The sequence below is a fragment of the Micrasema longulum genome, unplaced genomic scaffold, assembly GCF_059751315.1.
Source record: "Micrasema longulum isolate JH-2025_06_02 unplaced genomic scaffold, ASM5975131v1 h1tg000482l, whole genome shotgun sequence".
Lineage (NCBI taxonomy): Eukaryota > Metazoa > Arthropoda > Insecta > Trichoptera > Brachycentridae > Micrasema > Micrasema longulum.
Genome location: NW_028277679.1, coordinates 1,143,404 through 1,165,526, shown reverse-complemented (window position 1 = coordinate 1,165,526; position 22,123 = coordinate 1,143,404). Strand labels below are relative to the sequence as shown.

Genomic DNA, 22,123 nt, shown 5'->3' with positions numbered 1-22,123 from the left:
ATTGACTTAATAAACATTTGTCTCACGTTTAATATTTTGGCTTTACGAAATAATGGTTCTGATTCACAACGGAAAGGCTTTTTGAATATAACTCTAATAATTGCCTTTTGCACCTCTATTAATGGGTCAATTGTGGTGGTTGCAGCTCCACCCCAGCCCACTATTCCATATCCAATTGAACTAAGCAAACACAATGCAAAATAGACTATTCTCAAATCTTTAAGGCTTACGATATTTCTCTGAGACCTAAAGCGGTAGATACATTTCCTGAGTTTGCTAGTTAGTGCTTCAGTATAAGCCTCCCATCTTAGTGAGTCATCTACAGTTATACCTAGGTAACGAATTGTTTTGGCACATCCAACAGATTCACATTTACAGCTACTATATTGAACAAATTACAACAGGGGTGGAGAATACCTTAAATTAAATATGAAAAATAAAAACATCTATACAAAGTCTACAATAAAGGATAGATCCCGCCACTTTCATGTTTACTTTACTTTTTGTTTATTCTACTAAAACAATTAACTCATCTAGTGACTGAGCAGATTTACTGGAGTCGGTGTCCTCGTACTTCGTCAATACTCGCGGTGACGAGTTCTAAACTTGCCAGTTATAAATCGAGTCTGACTTTATTTTTATATTTGCGATATAATTCTTAGACTCTTATTAGACTTTTATTTTTAATAACTAATGTGTGTTTACCAATATTATGTAAGAGGCTATCAATGTTGAGATATAAAATAAATAAAAATAGGAATACGAGTCTATTTCAGTCTGGACAAAATATCTAAACAGGAAATGAAAAACTTTAAAATTTTAGTAAATAACATACATAGTTACTTACGTATATGCCGGTTATACATAATTATTTACCAACATTTCATAAAACGTCTGACCGCAAAGCTAATGCTTTAAATATTCATAACACTGAGAAACTGTATCACCGGACCGCTTAGAGATCCACTCGTGGGCTTGTTGCAAAAATTCAAATCCAAATCTTTCAATCATAGATGTAAATACAAATATTTCTATCGATGTGTACACCCAACTGCAAACAGTGGAGATTCTAAAAACTCCAATAAGAGTGGAATAAAAGAAGAAAACATATTTAACGGTCCTCAGGAGAGAGCAATGTCCCCTTCGGTAGCCGTGAAGTAGCTGCGAAGGCGGCGCGCTAGCTCGGGGCCGAGGCAACGAGGCGCGGAGAGAGGCGCTGCGTCGCGGCGCACGGGCAGCGCGGCCAGGGCGCGCGGCGAGGGCGGCGCGGCCAGCAAGCAGCACCGGCGCGGGGAAGGCGCGCACGAGAGCGGCCGCCGTGTCTGGGCCAGCCAGAGGCAGCTTGCCGAGCGACTGGCTCCACAAGCGCAGGAGCCCGTTGCCTGTTCGGCCAGTTGAGAAACAGACGAGAGACGTTATTACTATAGTAGCGAGTTATTTCAACATCTTCCAGGGTGCGATCACACGCTCTCGGAAGTATAATAAAATACTAAGTACAACAATAAAAATAAAGATTGACCTTGAGCGTCGACTCGAACACAGTCTTTGTTGTCTCCGCGCATATAGAAATCAGCCTGAAGGTCTTGGGCGTACTTTTCTTTCCTAGAATATTGTAATACAGTAAGATAGATATAGGATTATTTTAATTTTCAATTTTTATTTATTTATTTTATAAACATTTATGAACATTACAAAATATTTCAATGCATACATAACACGAAAAAATTAATACGAAAATTTAAATATACAAAAATGGTAAAATAAAAATACCCAGCAATAATAGAGAAAGAATGCTATTCTCTCTGAACTTTTTTTCACTAATATTAAAGATGTCAATATCCGAAGAGATACGGTTGAGTAGAGACATTGCTCTTTCTACTGGCATTACCATCGGCAGGTTGGTTCTGCAAGCAGGAAGATAAAACAGCTTAAGCTGTCTATGTCTAAGGTTGTCATTAGGAACATAAAGAAAAATACTCTCCGTTACACCTGTGTTGATCGTAATACCACGGATCAATCGTAAAAAATACATAAGCAAGTATGCATTTCTTCTTTTCTCCAAACTATTGTAGCCAAGCATTCCCAGTATGAAGTCAGACGGGTACAACCGCGGATAATATCCGCACTACCTTAAGTAAAAATACCTCAGAAATTTCTTTTGAACCATCTCCAGCATAAGAGAGTACTTCAATTCGTGAGGTGCCCAGATCAGAGATCCACACTCAAGTCTGCTTCGCACCAATGAGTTATAAAGAAGCCTTAGAACACGAGTATTCAAGAACACCTTAGCTGTTCGGAGAACAAATCCCAACATTTTGCGCGCATTGTCACATACAGTGCCCATGTGAGTATGAAATTTCTGTCTAGCATCAAACATAACTCCCAGATCTTTGATAGTGGCAGTTCGCTTAAGTGAACACACTCCCATACAGTACCGTATAAAAATAGTTTTTGATGCCCTCGTATATGACAGAACATAACATTTAGAAACATTGAATTTTATTTGGTTCTGTGTTCCCCAATCAAATATATTATTTATATCAGACTGGAGAAGGTGGCAATCATTCAAGGTGGAAATCTTTAGAAACAATTTAAGATCATCTGCAAACAATAGAACTCGTGAATGCGATACTACGCTAGTAATGTCATTTATAAAAATGGAGAATAAAAGTGGACCTAAATTAGAGCCCTGTGGGACTCCTGAAAATGTAAGAAAGGGTTTAGAAGTAAAAAGTCCATAAGTGACAAATTGACTCCTGTTTTTAAAATAATTTGCAAAAAATATTAATAGTTTATTGCTAAAACCAATTTTATTTAATTTTCTTAGCAACACATCGTGATTCACCCTGTCAAAAGCCTTGGCAAAATCATTATATGAGCAATCCACTTGATGACCTTTATCCAAGGCTCTCGACACGTATTCAGTAAATACCACAAGATTAGATTCAGTTGATCGTCCAGATCTGAATCCATGCTGTTCGTCAACCAAAAAAGGGTTCACTTTTAATGAAATGAAGTGATGTAACAATGACTCAAAAACTTTGGCTGGAGCAGAGAGAATAGCAACTGGCCTGTAATTCTCAATAGAAGCCTTGGAGCCACTTTTGAAAATTGAAGTTACCTTGGACTTCTTCCAAACTTCAGGAAAGGTACCCAAATTTAAAGACTGGTTAAAAAGAAAACATAGCAGTCCTTTTAAAAACTCAATACAACCATTCAGAATGAATGTAGGTACAATATCCGGACCAATTGAATTAGTATTTTTAAGTTTGAGTAAAAAATTTGAAACTTCCTTCTCATCAAAACAATCTATGGATATATTATTGGCTCCATGAGGGGGCATTGTTGAGATGCATTATCAATACGAAGAATAGGAGGTTCATCAGAGTAGACCGATTTAAAGTGACTCGCAAATGAATCAGCCACGTCCGAGTTTCGAACAGTCTTTTACCCCATAACATAGTATCAATATGTCCACCATCCCTGCGTTTGGATTTGATGTAATTTAAAAAATTATTTGAATCGAGAAGAATATCCTTTTCCATAGTATTAATGTATGATGAATACAAAGATCAAATTTGTACATGGATTTTTGAACGATAGCGTCCGAACACTTCATACTAACGCACACTACCAGTGGCCTTCCACTGTTTATGATGGAAATGTTTCTTCTCTATGTCCCTAATAAGTTCTCTAGTGTACCACTTCGGATATCGTCTTCCACCCAATGATGGTGATTTTCTTGGAAAACATGAATCAAAAATATAAAAACAATCAAAAATACGTGGCATTAATTATGAAACAGACATTTGATTATGTGTCTTGTCAGAATAGAAGTTATTTCAATTTTGTAGTAGATATGGGTAAAGGTAATGGTTAATATACAACTCACTTAAATGGAGCTTCCGCCACAGCCTTGGTGAACTGTAGGAGTACTTGCGCTAGATCCGCGGGAGTCTCGGCTCTCGTACAGCTGACTGACTCGGAGAAGAGCAGTTCTAGAATGAGACCAAATCCATACATGGACATTGCGCATAAAACAAATTCCTTTTGTTAAAATAATCCGTTTACTCACTTACTAGTCAAATAATAATCCAAATCATTCTCCGTAACCTGCGGGGAAACGCATTCTGGCTGTTGTTTTACTCCATTTTTCCATCTTGCATTATTTTTATTTTTAACAATTCTAAAACAATACAATGAACAATTGTTTAATTACTTCTATACATTTTAAATTATAATAGTAAAAATACTAAATTCGGATTTCGTCGTGACTGACATCGTCAGACGAGTTATTGTTACAAAATTTGAAGTGTTACTGTTCCTTTCTGAGCACAAGTGTTTTCCTCTTTTTTATAAGGGCACCGTGAATTTAAATATTACAAGTAAGTTCTAAATAAGACTAAATTAATATTTTGTAATAAATAATGTGAAATAAATTGTTGTTATTACATTTTATTATGAAATCAGTAACCGAAATATACTTATTTATGTCATTTTTATGAATGAAGTTAAGCTAGGGTTTCCTAGGACAGCGGTGCCCGTATCTTAACGGCCGTAGTGAACGGTGATGCGGTGGACAGCCGTCGTAGTGGTGACTAGAGAGTGGTTTTATTTTTTAACGGTGTTATCAACACCATTTTTATAAAAAAACACTCTCTAGTCACCGTTGCGACGGCTGTCAACCGCGTTAATGTTCACTACGGCCGTTAAAATACGGGCACCGCTGTCCTAGGAAACCCGAGCTTTACTATCATTCTATTTTAATGTTAAAAAAATCACTTCAAAGACAAACCGGCGGATCGCCGGCTTTGTGTGTCAGTGACAAATTGACCATGGCCGGCGATTTGCCGGCTTTGTGTTGCTATGGGTTAAATAAAAATTAATACAAAAAAAAACATTAAATAAAAACATTACTTCATCTGATATATTAAATAATATTAATCCTAATGGTGCATTGGGTACGACACTAGTACTCCAACCTTATCATGATCAGTATGTCTGTTACAAGATCAGTCTAACATTTATTGTGGTGTAAAAATAACACTTCATGTCAACCATACTGGAAATCGAACTCGGGATTTCATGCGTGGTAGACGAATGGCACGGAGCCAACTGCCAACTGCTAGACCTTACACTCCGTAATAGGTCATTACAATATAATCTGTTTCACTAAAAGCCGATTATTCATCTGTTGAAAGAGTAGGAAAGGCAGTAATGCTAACATGCATACACAGCTCAAATTAAAGATGGCATTACTCGTCAAAAATACTCGGATAATATAATTTGCGCATAATTTGAAAGATACGTAAGTCATGTCGGATGCTCAGTTGTCGTTTAACATTAGTTTGTGTCAGTCGATGTGAGAAAGTTCAACAATTTAAATATGAAACTGTCATTAAATTCCTGATTTTAGCAAATCAGTACTCCTATGCAAATCAAAGCCGAAGTGGACGCTGTTTACGAGAACTCTGCACCATTATTTCCGCAGTAAAATTGAACGGCAATGATAAATATTGGGGACGGTAAAAAACGGACACCACTATCCTATCAGTAGATAACATGGGAAAAGTTCACTAAATGGTGCTAGACGACTATCGAATCGAGCATTGAAAGTCAGCAGAGGCTGTGGTCCTCTCGAAAGAATATGTTTGTCATATAGTAACTGAAGATTTGGGAACGAAAAAGCTAACCCCGCATCGGGTGTCGCATGTGCTCACTCAGAACTAAAAACGCATGTGCCACGACAAAAAAACACAAATTGCGTTTTGGATTGATTGACCGCTCACCGTATTCGCAAGATTCGGTTCTGTTATGTATTATAGCAACACTGAGTAGGTACTTGTCTGGATAAATATGATCTGTGCATAAGTGTAAAGTCAAAGTGTTTTTACAACAATAATAAAGAGTACTTGATAATGACCCAACATGGGATAACTTAGTGTATCATTAATTATTCAAACATTACATTGGCGACGAGGAAAATGGCACTAAGATTTAGTGAATATGGCCCAGGTAAAACCTGGAGCCATTATATCGACAGATTTTGTTTTGCTCTGGAAGCAAATCAAATACTAGAAGAAAATGTCAAAAAGGCCAACCTGTTAGCAAACTGTGGAGAAGAAACCTACGACCAGTTAGTAGCGTTAATATTACCTAAAAACATCAGAGAAGTTACATTTGAAGAAATTCTGCATGTATTAAACAAACACTACAATAAAGAGCCTAACGAAATCATACAATCTTACAAATTTCACAACCGGCAACAGAAAGTTGAGGAGTCAATAAATGCCTACATTATAGAGTTAAAAAAAATAAGTAAGCATTGTAATTTCATGGATTTACAAAGGACATTAAGAGATAGATTGGTTTGCGGCGTGAATGACAAAAATTTGCAACAAGACTTATTAACGAGAGAGAAATTAACTTATGAAAGAGCAGTAGAAATCTGTCAAGCTTTTGAAAGTGCAAAAAGGGGCTTGAAGACAATACATCTTTCAACCTTGAGCAGTGAAGATAATAGCGAGCCGATGGAAATAAACAAAATAAGTGTGAATAAGAAAAATAATATGCAGATATATGAGTGTAAACATTGTGGAAAGAAACATAGAGGCGAGTGCCGTTTCAAAGAGGCAATTTGCAGGTTATGTATGAAAAGAGGACACATACAAAGAATTTGTTTTAAAAATAAATATAATAATAATGTAGAGGAAAACGGCGAGGACATGTGTGGCGTGTATCATGCATGGGGGAGTGCAAAGGTGACTCCATATTATGTAACACTCGGTATAAACGGAGTCAAGGTGGATATGCAAGTAGATTCAGGAGCTAGCGCATCCATCATAAGTTGCACATATTATCGAGAGTTGTGGCCAAAGGGAGGACCTGAATTGAGGCCCAATAATGCCAAACTCCAAACCTGGACGAAAAGTAGATTAGAGATTATGGGAGAGATGTTGGTAGAAGTCCAATATAATGGAAATAAACAGATGTTAACTCTGTTAGTAGCAAAAGGAAGTGGGCCGAGTCTACTTGGACGAGCATGTAAATCAATTAAAACATGGAGAAGACAATGAGGTCCAGGAAAATGCCAGAATGGAGGAATTTAAACCTCAATATAGTAGAGAAGAAGAAGAAGAGGAAGATGATATGGTGGAGATCCCTCCGCAGGAGAGGTGGGCAGATATTATAGGAATTCCAAGCACCTCAGAAGAAGCAAACATGCAAGCAGGGAAGGCATTGAAAAGAATGCGAAGTATAGAAGAATCGGAGGTAGCCCAAGGTAGTGACAAACTACCAAGAAATGAGGCACCGGAAATTAATATGAAATGAAGAACATTTATGTTATGATTTATTGTTTTATTTGTTTATTGTGTTATTAGATTATGGTTAGCTTGTTACTAACTTAAATGGAAAGGTATGTTATGTATTATAGCAACACTGAGTAGGTACTTGTCTGGATAAATATGATCTGTGCATAAGTGTAAAGTCAAAGTGTTTTTACAACAATAATAAAGAGTACTTGATAATGACCCAACATGGGATAACTTAGTGTATCATTAATTATTCAAACATTACAGGTTCCATCAACTTTTTCTGTTTCTGAAACTCAAAGTTTAGTTTGGAGGACATGGATTTTCATCAAAGGAGAACGCCATCACATCCGTAAACGCCTACTTTACAGAACTAGACACCGACTACTGTTCGGATGGATTAACGAGATAGGAGCATCGGAGACTTACAAGGAGTCTATGTTAAAATTAAGCTGAATTAGTAAAGTGATCAGTCTTCCACTTCCACCACCACAGGAATAATATTGTGGTGGAACGAGGCGGACTCATCACCACTGGATTTCCTTATGCAGGATTTTTACAGAAAACAAACCTAAAATGAGAGGCAGCTCCATAAAGTAACAGCGTAAAATTTTCATAAACGTGTTCTCTTTTAATGGACGCCACTCGGTCGAGGAGACTCTCGGTCTCCAGCAGAAGGAGCAACTCCGCGATGGGCAGCACCAGCAGCGCGTGGCTGCGGTCCTCACTCACGCCGCGCCGCCACGACACGAGTGCGCGACGGTGCGAACCTCGCAGCCCGACGCCCGCCGCCCGCAGGGCCCCCTCCGCTAGAGAGAACTCTTCCCACTCCAGCAACTCCCGGAACACTTCCACAACCATATACTGAAAAACATATACACAAATTTAGGCTCTATCATGTTTGGTAAAAAGTCTTAGTAAAATATTATACTGCAATAAAGGTATGTAAATGTATTCTTTTATATACGAGATGTGTTCAGAAAATAATGGGATTTTTTTAATTTCGCGGTTTTGGAGTTCGATTGTAATTTTTTTTTTACTATGTTGTTATACATGCCCCTGAAGTATGCTACAATTTTAAGCTGTTTCATTGTTTACTTTGTCTGTGGCAGCCGCTAAGGTAAGACGTATTTTTATGAGATCGGCAGTTTACGTTTGTTTAAAAAAAAATGGAACAAAGAATTTGCACCAAATTTTGTGAAAAAAATTAAATAAGTATAACAAAGCGCGTGAAATGTTTACAAAGGCCTATGGTGAGTCAGCTATGAGTAAAACAAAATTTTTCTAGTGTTTCCAAGATGGCTGTGAAGACGTTGAAGATGACGAACGGCCCGCACGCCCCAGCACATCAACAACCGATGAAAATGTGAAATAAGTTAATGGAATGATTATGAACGATCGCCGAGTCACAATCAGAGAAGTCGCTGATGATGTTGGCATATCGATTGGGTCGCTCATGCCATGAAATTTTTTGGAATGTTTTGGGTATGAAACAGGTTGCAGCAAAATTTGTTCCGAAATTTTTGAATTTTGAACAAAAACAGCGGCGAATGGTTGTTGCGAAGTTGCTTAAGGCCTCAATTACGATGGGAAGATAAAATCTATCTTCAATTTTATCTACAAAGTAAAATTAAGTTTTCCGTATGAAAAATATTATAGGTTTATAATTTTTTTTCCAAACATGTTCTATTATCTATAGAAGATATTTTAAATTTTCATACAAATAAACACTAGTTTATACCGTCTCAGTATATATTGATGAAGATAGCCGTTCATAATCGCGGCCCAGGTGTCACTGAATGAAGTCAACGACGATGCAGAATTACTGAAACTTGTTATAACAGGTGACGAAACATGGGTTTACGGATATGACGTCAAAACTAAGGCTCAATCGTCCCAGTGGCGGCATTCTGGATCGCCAAGAAAATCTGGAAAATCAAGCCCCCGAAATTAAAACATTCCTGTTATTTACTGAACACACCTCGTATACAAATGTGAACAGTTTTAATTAGGTTTATATATATTCCTATGTAGTCAAAAACTACCCAGTAAAATCAAAGAAATTTAAATATCACTGACATTATTTCTTAGTGGAACTGCATTTTAATTACAATAAGAAAAATATGTTATTTAGTTTTAAACACATTTTAATAATTATAAATTATTTTCCAGTGAACCGGGTTTCGACCAATGACACAACTCTTAAAGACATATACTTGTGTTTTTTACTGAAGTGACAATTAGTTGTAGTTGATTGTGTTTGATTGTATTGTTCACGAATTGTTTGTTCATTATTTGTATTGTTTTAATTTATTAATTAACAAAAATGTTAAACTTGTCGGTCCCTTGTCTTCATTATAATATGTTCTACTGTTTCAATAAATAATATTTATTTTAGTTCCGTTCCAAACTAAGTTTTGGTAACTCCCGGAAATGTAACGCCCCGTATTATATTCTGTATTGTGTGATCTATACTATAATAATGTATGTAGAAAGACAAACTATCGTGGCTCTATTCGGCCGTGACAAGTTATAGACACCTCAGTATACACGGTTACTTAAAGATGTGATACGTGTGATCAGTTTATTGGGCAAATGTTTTATAACAAGTATTCGGTATCGACAACGTACCGAGTAACCCACCTTCATACATTCTCCGGGCTTTAGACTCTTTGAAGACTTTCCTTCCGGGGCTTTTCTCTTCCGAACGCTCGGATGGAGCGCCGCTGCGGCTCGACCGGTTCCCCGGCCGCGACCTAACGCTCCCGAGTAACCCACACCGGGGAGTTCCCGAGATCTCTCTCGCTGCCCGAAGCCATCCTCATCTTCGGATCTCGGGGGGATAATTCCGCGTTCTTCAGTCACTTTAGAATATGATTCTCCGCTTTGATTATCGCAAATATGATCAATTCCTGAAATGCAAAAACCTTGACTGAGAATTTCCTCTAGATATTGAAAAAATTTCTTCATATTTCAAACATTTTTTTCTTGCGTTACAATAGAAGACTCACCGCGGGTCTACTTCATGTTACTTATACCTAAAGTAAATGTTCTACGATTAGGGTAGCAATAGGGCGAAATGGGCGCACTGAGCCTACTCCTAGTACTAGCAGAATTTGCCAGAGTGTTTTTTGTGCCATTTTGTAACATTGTATGTATAAACTAATAAATAAATAAATAAATAAATAAATAACTACTGTTCGGAAACTAATTTAGAAAAAGGTAATGTTCCGTGTTAACCGTCAATACATATATAAGTAAACATGAACTTCTTTGTATAAATTTATTAACTACCACGTTCATACATCACTTATTGATAATATGACACAAACCGCGACTACATTAAGAGTCGATCATTTCTCCTCCACAACTCCACACGGGACAGGACCGATGGAAACATTTACATAGAGGAGACTCATTAAGCGTTTTCAAGAGGGTTTAAAAATTCTCATCACACTGTTTCTTCGTGGACATTTTACGCTTCATTTCTTCTATTGAAATTCTCGTAACTCGCACGCTGCGCTCGCATTTATAAAGGATCGCCGACCCGGTTATATTTTGTTTCTTACGTGTCGATGCGAGTGCTATCATCGAGAGATCATCGAACCCGTATCCGCGTCCGACACATGGGACACCGCAACAGTAAAGTAAACACAGCGTATTTCCATCATCCGCTGCAGCCCGGTGAGGCGGGTGCCGGTCCAGGGACAGTAAAACCGCCACATCCTCACCGGGAATCGAACCCGGGACGGCGGGTGAATGCGCAAACTGCTACATTACATTACAGGTGGACTTTACTCTGCGTGAATTCATTATTTGAGATTTTTACCCGAGTCGAAAACACTATTTAATTTATATGCTTGGAGATTTTAAACGACAGGTACAAAATGAAAATTCAAGCGTTTCACGGTACAACAAGTGTATCTAATAGACAGTATTTTTCATTTTTTAAGTACCGTAAAACGCTGCAACTTTGCCGCAATTTTGACTTTTTTTGTAGATATCTCTGAACCTATTTATTATTATGGCTGTTAATGCGTTTTAGATGGAAGACGGACCTAATGCCTAGCCGTATAAGTTCCAAATCCTTTTAAATCTTGCAAGTTTTCCTAATTACATGCATTCAAAGTCGTAGGCAAAGTTGTGTGCAAAAGGCGCAACTTTGCCTCGAAGAATACCTCAGTAAATATAATGTTTCTCTTTATAGTATTTTTTTTCCATATGCAAGAGTCGCTGTGCTTGACCCCGGCAGTCAAATGATTGCCATTAAGGAAATAGATTTTTATTCACAGCTAATGGGGAGAGTTGTAGCAGGTACCACAAACTTCCCATACAAACATGTCGGTAAGTGTAGGGTTGTGCCAAAAAAAGATTTTTTTTTTCCACTTTTATTTCTATTTTTTCCTAAGTTAAACAAATAATCAGAAGTAAATCTAAATAAAGTTGGTAACAGTAGGTATTAATATCAGTCTATTATATCTATAATAATAGGTAGTCTTCTCTCTCAAACCTAAAGTTACTTTTTAGGCAGGTAATTAAAATTTCAGCAACACAAAGTAGGAACAATATTAAAAGCTATGACACTAAACAAACATACGTAAAAAATAAAACGAAAAACAAAAATAGCTAACTGTTTAACCAACATCGTTACTTTTTACTTTTAGAAACCACTAAGAATATATTTAAAAAAACTAGATATGCTTAAAACCAAACAAGCTAATAATAGTCTTATTTTGCTGAAAATACCGTTAAGTATAAAATTAGCATGTTATAACAAAAGATTGAGTCTTTTTTCTCTTTTTGTGTATTTATTTTCGTAACCTTCTTTATTTTTTTAGCTTTAGCTAGCTCTTCTGCTTGTTCAGTTGAAATAGATTTACCAGGTATGACTGGAAGCTTGCTGTTTTTGCCTGTTTTTATTGGTTGTGATTGTCTATTTTGCTGTAAAAACTCCAAAAGGCTAGCATCAAATTGACGAAAATTTTCTTCTTGTAGTGTTGGCATTTTTAATGTCACTCTTAAGGGATTGAAAGGAAATATTCCGGATCCTTCAAATCCTTTACATATGTTGATCTCTTTTGTAATGTTTATTTTTGACATTAGCTCCTGCAGTAGCTGCGGGAAATGACATTTGTTGATTGTGCTTGTAGTGATGTGTGCAGCTTTATAATTTGTTAAAATTTCACACCAATGTCGTTTCATTGGTCCAAAAAATGCCACGTCTAGTGGTTGAGTAAGGTGTGTAGCATTTTTTGGAAGAAAAGTAAATCTAATGTTTTGACTTTGACATATTTGAATTGTCTCGACACTTAGGTGAGATGCCAAGTTATCGCCGATAATAAGTTTTACGCCGTCACGAGAGTCTGCCCATGGCATAACTATAGTCTTGAACCAATCATCAAAACAAATCATATCGAACCATCCAGATTTGGTGCGATTATACCTAGCATCTTTTGGACCATTTTCACACCACTTGGACCACAAATGATCTGCTTTGTAAACCACATAAGGTGGTAGGCAAATTCCGTCAGCAGTTCCGCTGAACATGATTGATACTGAGCTTTTGCTTGCATTAATTACCCTTTCTGGGTGTTTTGTGCCTCTTTTGAAAATACATTTTTTAGATCCGGGGTCGTCACTTAAATTTGTCTCATCAAAATTGAGAATATTACTGGTGGGAACATCTTTAAGAGAAATTTTCAAATTTCTGTAGTATTCGTCCATTTCCTCTACTGTTTTTGCAGCACGGCTTCGTTTTATATTTTGTGTTGCCCTTTGTGAAAAATTGTGTCGTTTTAAGAAAAAACGGGCCCAGCGTTCACCAGGCATTTTTCCTTTAAAAAGAGCAGATTTTCCACTTTTTAAAAGGTAGTTGTAAACTACAATACGCAAATCTAAAAGAGAAAGAGGACAACCAAATTCTGCTGAAATATTCACCACGTCCGCTATGTGAGCTTCTTCCTCAGTTGAAAACTCTGTAGGTCGACCAAATGGTTTATTATGTACGCTTTTGACTTTGTTGCTAATTGTCCGACGTGGGATCCCAAACTGCTTTTCTGCTTCGTATGATGAAATAATTTTTCTTCGAACGAGATCTACAGCAACTTCCAGCATTTCCTTCGAGTAATCAGAATAACTACGAGCTCCTACTCTACGCCTTCTTCGCTGTTGATTGTTTGCCATTTTTCACATAACTGCAATAGAATTAAGATTTCCATAATTTTTAGTATTCAATTTGTCCTCGAAATATCGTTTTATCAATAGATTTGAGATATTTTGTAAACTTATTATAACGATCATCGATAGAGATAAACTTTGAATTAAGTTATGTTTCGAACACTTATATAAGTAGTGTGTCATATTTAAATCATAATTAAAAGTTTATTTGTATTACTAGAAATAAACGAAAAAAACTTTATCCGGGTAAATTATATAAAGTCAAATAAATTCAAATTTCGTTTAATAAAAAAATTAAATTAAATGAAAAAATCAAATTTAAGATAAAGCACGTTGACTACTAGTGATAACCCTAGAACCAGGCAAAAAGTACAAATCGTGTTTTCAAAACACTGCACAACATTGCCTAGCAAGTTTTTTTGATGAAATCGTGTACTTTTGATAAAAGTATCAAACAATACGAAAAATATACAGTATTTTCTTACCCCGGGACGGTTTTACTTTTCAAAAACACTTTTGGTTTTTCTTGAACTTTAAAAGTTTTAGGAGACCAAAATTTCACGACTCCTCCTGCCGACATTCATCGCTCAACTGAGAGCGCAACAATGGAGTTGGCGTTATGAAAAATAAAAAAGGTGTTGCCAGGACAATGAAAAATTACTACCAAATGGTAAAAAGTGAGAAAAAGCCAATCAAATGCGAAATATCGTAATCGTAACGAAACAGGAAAAGTTGTGGCCGGTAGGAAAAGTTGCAGCGTTTTACGGTATCGAATTACATTATGATAGATATACATAAATAAAGATAAAATACTATATAAAAGTAGGTAGGTACACAAATAAAATTTTTAGAACAGTGTTATTGAAGTGTAGGTAAGCAAACACAAAAAACCAAAGCGATTTTTACGGCATTCGAACAATGTAAGTTATTTTGATTTTATAGTGGTAAGTATTTTTAATCTAAAAACTGACCATGGAAAACGAAACATATCAATTTCTCGGTTTGACGATTGAAGAATTTAGAAAATAATATTCTCAACCGGACGCCACAACGAAGGTTTACAGAAAACACGGTTTTTTAATTTTCTTTCGCGACATATTAAAAGGAATTACCCGAATTGATAACTTCACTGACGAAATCGTAACTCGAAGGTTGATAGTTATTGGGAGAACGACTGTCTTCGCTTTGACACAAGTCCACAAGATCCATTTTTTCTATCTTGTAAAAAATAAAATCACGGTTGGCGGATTCGATATGAACAAAAATGTCTATTGAGTCACCTAATAAAAACGTACTCTTTTCCTAAAAATTGAATATAAAAGAGAATTTCATCGAACGAAACATGGGGATTGTGGAATACTTAATAATGCCTTTTACGTTTATAACTTCTTTTATATTTTGATTAATCGGTTTGTTTTTGTTTTGACATTCGACACGCCACAAGGCAACGAAATTCAAACTTGACGTTTAGAGCATAGATTTAGAGCTGTCAGCACAGACTAAAAATATAATATTGGTTTTCAAGTTTAAAAATTATACTGCATTTGGTGTACAAATGCGGTTCACTATGCACCATCGGGTACAGACGTGGATATGATGATGTTTTAATATTGCAAAAGCTTTCTTCAATACAACGATCACCGCAGAATAAACAAAAAAAATGTAGAACGTGGAAGTTGGAATAAAATTTTATCGTTCAATTAAAAAGAAAAAAAGCCTTAAACCATAGAAATAAACTAAAACAACTGTGCGATAGAGATATAAAACCAGATGACATAATAAAAAATAAAGAAGTTATTTCGTTTAGTGTCCAGTGTCTATGGCCTAAAGAGTATGGTGGACGTGGCCTGCGCTTAGTATGTTTTGGTAGAATTTTTATAAAATAATATCGTAAATATGTCCGACGCGGCCCCTACCAAGAGTGCCCCCGTTCAGGGAGACCCAGAAATGAAGGGCTGGCTATTCAAGTGGACAAATTACCTAAAGGGATACCAAAGACGATGGTTCGTCTTGTCCAACGGAGTGCTGTCATACTACAGGTACTCGTACAGTTAAAATTCTCATTGAATCAATGTCTAGTCACTGTCAATACATTTTGCCAGATGTGTGCCGATGTTGTCGTTCTATTTTTGTCATAAATAGCGCTCGTCCTTCGCTTGTTATCTTTTTTGTCAATTTTGGTTCGATCTGAAATGTCAGTCGGGCGTACTTGTCAATGTCATCGTAAACAAGTATCGCCTATCCGCGATTAGCGAGCGAGCGGGTCCCGTGTGATGCGTTACGGGCGCGATCCGCCCGCTTCGTCCCGGGCCCTGGCCATCGAGAGCCCGCGGAAGCGCAGCAGTCGAGTAGTGTCACCCCCTGACGTGCACATAACCGCCGGCTCTCGTTATCTGCCATAAGTGTATTGTGACATACTTATAATGACAATGATTACAGTATTTGCGTGAATGTATTACGTTACGCACGCGACGAAAACCCACCTGTACCGCGCGCCCTCGAACGACGGCATATCTGAACATGTATAACAGTATAACCGGCGGTGACAGTTCCTCCTTGGGAAGTTACGAGTGCCGGGCCCGGGTTCCGGCAAGATGAACTCGGGAACTGTTCCTCGGCACCTCTGGATTAGATATCTCGATTCCCTTACTAGAGCACCCACAAAAATTGCATTGGAGTAATATCTTATTTTCGAATCAATTTGTAAATAAATGTCACCTTCTTCCAAAGCGGTCTCACATTTCCACTAAACTTCAAATTATTCCACAAACAATGTCACACCCTCGCAAAGGCGAAGCGGTGTGCTTTACTTCCCCATTAACGGGTAGCTAGATTACACGCAAGCACGAATCTAATCCTATTGTTTAATTTACTCTCGCCCTATGACCGTCCGCGCAGCAGGAGTCGGGGGATCCCACAATGTGTGTGTTGTAGGTGTGCGGGCCCCGTGCGCGCGCTGTCCCTGCGCCGCCAGCCCCGGCCACGCCAGCGGTGAGTCCTCCGCCAGCATCCTGCCTCTCCTCCCGGCGTAGTGCACCTGCCACTCTACCACCACGCCCACTACCGAGACTGGGTGCACCAGTAGAGACTACAGCTATCCCATTTTCAATTACAAGCCCCTCTCCCACTACTGGGACTGTGGGTGCATCGGTAGACGCTACAGCTGTCCTCATTCCACCCACACACTACACTCCCCACTACTGGGACTGTGGGTGCATCGGTAGATGCTACAGCTGTCCTCATTCCTTCTACACATCTCCCCCCCCACTACTGGTACTGTGGGTGCATTAGTAGACTCTACAGCTATCCTCATTCCATCCACACACCACACTCCCCACTACTGGGACTGTGGGTGCATCGGTAGACGCTACAGCTGTCCCTATTCCATCTACACATCCCCCCCCCCCCCACTACTGGGACTGTGGGTGCATTAGTAGACGCTACAGCTGTCCTCATTCCATCTACACACCCCCCCCACTACTGGGACTGTGGGTGCATCGGTAGACGCTACAGCTGTCCTCATTCCATCTACACACCCCCCCCCCACTACTGGGACTGTGGGTGCATCGGTAGACGCTACAGCTGTCCTCATTCCATCTACACATCCCCCCCCCACTACTGGGACTGAGGGTGCATTAGTAGACGCTACAGCTATCCTCATTCCATCCACACACCACACTCCCCACTACTGGGACTGTGGGTGCATCAGTAGAGGCTACAGCTGTCCTCGTTCCATCTACACATCTCCTCCCACTACTGGGACTGTGGGTGCATCGGTAGACGCTACAGCTGTCCTCATTCCACTCACACACTACACTCCCCACTACTGGGACTGTGGGTGCATCGGTAGACGCTACAGCTGTCCTCATTCCATCTACACATCCCCCCCCCACTACTGGGACTGAGGGTGCATTAGTAGACGCTACAGCTATCCTCATTCCATCCACACACCACACTCCCCACTACTGGGACTGTGGGTGCATCGGTAGACGCTACAGCTGTCCTCATTCCATCTACACATCCCCCCCCCACTACTGGGACTGTGGGTGCATCGGTAGACGCTACAGCTGTCCTCATTCCACCCACATACCACTCTCCTCACTACTGGGACTGTGGGTGCATCGGTAGACGCTACAGCTGTCCTCATTTCATCTACACATCCCCCCCCACTACTGGGACTGTGGGTGCATCGGTAGACGCTACAGCTGTCCTCATTCCACTCACACACTACACTCCCCACTACTGGGACTGTGGGTGCATCGGTAGACGCTACAGCTGTCCTCATTTCATCTACACATCCCCCCCCACTACTGGGACTGTGGGTGCATCGGTAGACGCTACAGCTGTCCTCATTCCATCTACACATCCCCCCCCCACTACTGGGACTGTGGGTGCATCGGTAGACGCTACAGCTGTCCTCATTCCACCCACATACCACTCTCCTCACTACTGGGACTGTGGGTGCATCGGTAGACGCTACAGCTGTCCTCATTTCATCTACACATCCCCCCCCACTACTGGGACTGTGGGTGCATCGGTAGACGCTACAGCTGTCCTCATTCCACTCACACACTACACTCCCCACTACTGGGACTCTGGGTGCATCAGTAGACGCTACAGCTGTCCTCATTCCATCTACACATCCCCCCCCCCACTACTGGGACTGTGGGTGCATCAGTAGAGGCTATAGCTATCCTCTTTCCACTCACAAACCCCACCTCCACTATTGGGACTGTGGGTGCATCAGTAGAGGCTATAGCTGTCCTTATTCCACCCACAAACCCCACCTTCACTCCGGGGACTGCGGGTGCACAAGTAGAGGGTACAGCTACATAACACCCCCGCCCAGTGCCGGACAGGGGCACCTTAAGTCCACCTCCACCCATCAGCAGTGTTACAATTCGCCATTTCTTTTTTTTCATTTAAATGCTTTTTTCCGGATTCCAAAGTATTTCATTTTATACGTTGCTACTTTTCCTGGGCATTTTAAGAATATTTATCGATTTATTAAGAAACCCGCATATAACATTACTTAAAGTCTAATATTATCGGCCGAGTCGGGTCGCGTTCCGGTATAGTACATGTGGTCATGTTGCGCAGGAACCAAGCGGAGATGGCGCACACGTGCCGCGGGACCATCACGCTGGGCGGCGCGCTCATCCACACCGTGGACTCGTGCACCTTCGTCATCTCCAACGGGGGCACGCAGACCTTCCACATCAAGGCGGCCAGCGAGGTGGAGCGCCAGAGCTGGGTCACGGCGCTGGAGCTGGCCAAGGCCAAGGCCATTCGCGCGGCGGAGAGCGAGGACGAGGAGGACGCGGCGCCCGCGCCCGCCGAGGAGGCGCTGGCGGCGTCCACGCGCGAGCTGGCGGCGCGCCTCGACACGCTGCGCACGTGCGCCGAGCTCATCGGCAAGCACGGCGCGGCGCTGCAGCGCGCGCTGGCCGAGCTGGGCCGCCAGGACGAGCAGGTGGCGGAGCGCGCCACGCTGTTCCGCATCGCCACCAACGTCATGATGAACGCGTGCCAGGAGTACCTGGGCGTGGCGCGCGCGCAGGCCGGGCGCTGGGGCCGCCTGCTGCAGCACGAGCGCGAGCAGAAGCAGCGCCTGCAGGAGGTGGTGGAGCAGCTGGCTCGCCAGCACGACAGCCTGGAGAAGAGCGTCAGCGGTCGCCCGCCAGGTCAGTATAGAACCGATATGTTGCGTCCGATAGATTTCGGTATAGTAATATTATGTCCAGTTTATACGTAGCAGACTAGCGGACACCAGCAATTACTTTAATTATCATCATTCTCTCCTTATGTGGTAATCAATGCTGGCCTGGCCCTGTCGCTCCTGTCGTACACGATAAATGGTGACCTTCTCCGGAATTTGACGCCGTATGGCTAAAGGTTTAGTAAAATAAAAGTCGTAAAGTTCTAAGGATGGTGAGTCCGGTGAGTCCGGTCTAAAATGAAACAAAAAATATTGTCTCTCGCGAGCTTTCCAACGTTTATTATGAGACTAATAATAATGAGGAAGTTCAGCGGTTTTTAAAAAATATTTTATTAAACTAAGCCAAAATTTAAAAAATAGAAAAATATGTATCGTATTATCAGCGCTATGATTTTTTAAAGTTTTGCATTTCTGAAATTACTTCCCGTGTGACGTTTCAAGTTCTCTTCCGCGTCTTCTCAGTCAGTTCTGACGATTGGTCCGTTGACCCACCGTAAAGGTTTTAGATGCATTATTTCTTTGTATTTATTTTTTTCGTAATTAATTACACGCGTCATTTATTATGGACTTTTTAAAGCTATTTATATATTCGTAATTAGGGTTTGTTTTATTGAGATTGGCTAAGAGGCCTCATCGTGCTCAGATCAAAATCGTGGAAAAACCACTACTCTCGTGCCACAATCTATAGAGAAAATACGTGAATGAGTGTTGATAAAGAAAAGTCTGACAGCGTTTTACCCTGAGCCTTCTAAAATTATGACACTCAACTCATGCCCAACGCGAATTTAGTCATTCTTTAATTGCCAGCCGTGTTTGGATGTGAGCTTGACATTTTATTCAAAAGCAAAATAAATTACGAAAATGACAAAACACATCGTTTTAACTTAACATTTTTCATTACATCACATATTTTTTTGTACGAAATATTCCTAATCAGCAAAAGTGCTAATCTGAGGGTATATAATTTATTATGATACAGTAGTTTTTTTATAAAAAGTCGATAATTTAACATTACATATCACTAACACGGGCTGTAAGAAATGTTTTTTTCGGGTGTTTTTTTAAGTACGAATAAGTTTATTTTTTAGGTCCTTAGAAAGTGAATTGTAGAACTTTATTGCTGTATATACAAAACTGTTTTTTTTTCTGTTAGTTCTAGGTTGTTCGCAAGTTAAATTATTTGATGCTCTTGTATTTCTTGTTTGTATATTGCAGTTAAAATTTAATTTAATATTTGTCTTAAAATGAAAAGAAAAATGCTTGATTGTATCGTGAAAGCGTGCAAAAACTATTCGAACTAAAGGAAAAAGACTTTTCATTGAAAAAACGGTACTAAGGTACTTGTTTATGATTGAATTCCAAAAATAAAAGCTATTAATATTTAAATATTGAATTTAAGTAGGCACTTAGGTACTTGTTTATGGTCGAATTCCAAAACTAAAAATCATTTTTATTCCCGAACGTTGACCTGCCTGCTATAAGCTGGTTCAGCAAACGTTATTTCGTAAAAAAATGACACGTTATTTATTATTCCTTTTTGAGCTAGGTATTCATAAATTCCTAATATGGGTAAGTTTTTCGTTCTATCTTCTCGTGTGATTGGCTAAGAGACCTCGTTGTGCTCAAATCAAAATAGTGCGAAAATCACTGCTCTAGAGTGCCATAATCCAGGGAGAAAATATGGTAATACGTGCTAATGAAAAACAGTCTGACCACGATATATCTGAGCTTCTAAAATTAGGACACTCAACTCATGCTCAACGCTATTCTTTAACCGCCGGCCAGATTTTACAATATATTACGTGTTAATGAAGAAAAGTCAAACCGCGTTTTACCTTGAGCCTTCTAAAATTATGTTATAACTCTTGCCAAAAGCGAATTTAGTCATTGTTTTATCGCCAGCCGTGTTTTGACGTAATCTTGACATTTAATTCGATGCCAAAGTAAACAAATTAAAAAAATGCCTGATTGTGTCGTGAAAGCGTGCAAAAACTGTCCGTATAAAAGGAAAAAGACTTTTCATTGAAAAGTAAGGTACCCCGATACTTGTTTATGATTGAATTCCAAAACTAAAAACTATTCATATTCCCGAACATTGGCTTGCCTGCTGGTTCAGCAATAGTTTTTCGTTTATTTTATTGGTTAAGAGGCCTTATCGTACTCAAATTAAAATCGTGCAAAAATCACTACTCTAGTGCCATAATCCATGCAGAAAATACGGGAATACGTGTTGATGAATAAAAGTAAGACCACTTTTTACCCTAAGCATTCTAAAAATAATGAGACTTAACTCATGACCGACGCGTATTTGTTCATTCTTAAGCCGACAGCCAGGTTTTGACGTGACCTTGACATTTAATTAAAAACCAAAATAAATGAAAAGAAAAATGCCTGATTGTGTCGTAAAAGTGTGCAATAACTGTTCGGATAAAAGAAAAAAACGTATATTTTATCATATATTCGTAATAAGGGTTAGTTTTTCGTTTTATCTCATGCGATTGGCTATGAGGCCTCGTCGCGCTCAAATCAAAATTATGCAAAAATCACTACTCTAGTACCATAATCCATGGAGAAAATACAGGAATATGTGTTAATTAAGAAAATTCATAGCGCGATTTACCCTGAGCCCTCTAAAATTATGGCATTCAACCCATGATCAACGCGAATTTAGTAATTCTTTAATCATCAGCCGTGTTTCGACGTGACCTTGATATTTAATTCGAAACCAAAAGAAAAAAAAAGAACTAACATAGACCAGATCTTGTCTTGAGATAGTAATGATTTTTTTTGTGTCCTAGCTTTAATTTTAATTCGTTGTATTTTATTTCATTTGTACCTGTATTTAGTATAAGAAAATGTGTTTACCCTTTTTCGAATGGACTGTATAAGTCCGTCAGTAAATAAATAAATAATA

The 22,123-nt window shown here is 39.3% G+C and overlaps 2 protein-coding genes and 1 long non-coding RNA gene across 3 annotated transcripts in view; 1 reads left to right on the top strand and 2 right to left on the bottom strand.

Moving 5' to 3' along the window:
* Positions 1-983: 983 nt before the first annotated feature.
* mms4 (Methyl methanesulfonate sensitivity 4) lies at positions 984-15,223 on the bottom strand. The gene is given in 8 exon segments (XM_088227013.1): positions 984-1,275; positions 1,277-1,382; positions 1,520-1,602; positions 3,893-3,998; positions 4,080-4,186; positions 7,885-8,177; positions 9,957-10,225; positions 14,603-15,223. Coding segments are annotated over 8 exon segments (1,215 nt in total). The 5' UTR covers positions 14,700-15,223; the 3' UTR covers positions 984-1,121.
* Positions 12,139-14,264, bottom strand: LOC148281257 (uncharacterized). The gene is made up of 2 exons (XR_015822394.1): positions 13,976-14,264; positions 12,139-13,507 (listed from the first exon to the last, which is right to left on the bottom strand). It is a non-coding gene; the product is annotated as an uncharacterized LOC148281257 (long non-coding RNA).
* Positions 15,224-15,295: 72 nt separating the features above from the next.
* Positions 15,296-22,123, top strand: part of Osbp (oxysterol binding protein) — a 31,033-nt gene continuing 24,205 nt past the window's right edge. The window contains exons 1-2 of the mRNA XM_088227002.1: positions 15,296-15,529; positions 18,591-19,174. Coding sequence (XP_088083128.1) covers positions 15,387-15,529; positions 18,591-19,174 — 727 coding nt within the window. The 5' untranslated portion in view covers positions 15,296-15,386. The remainder of the gene's footprint in view (positions 15,530-18,590; positions 19,175-22,123) is intronic.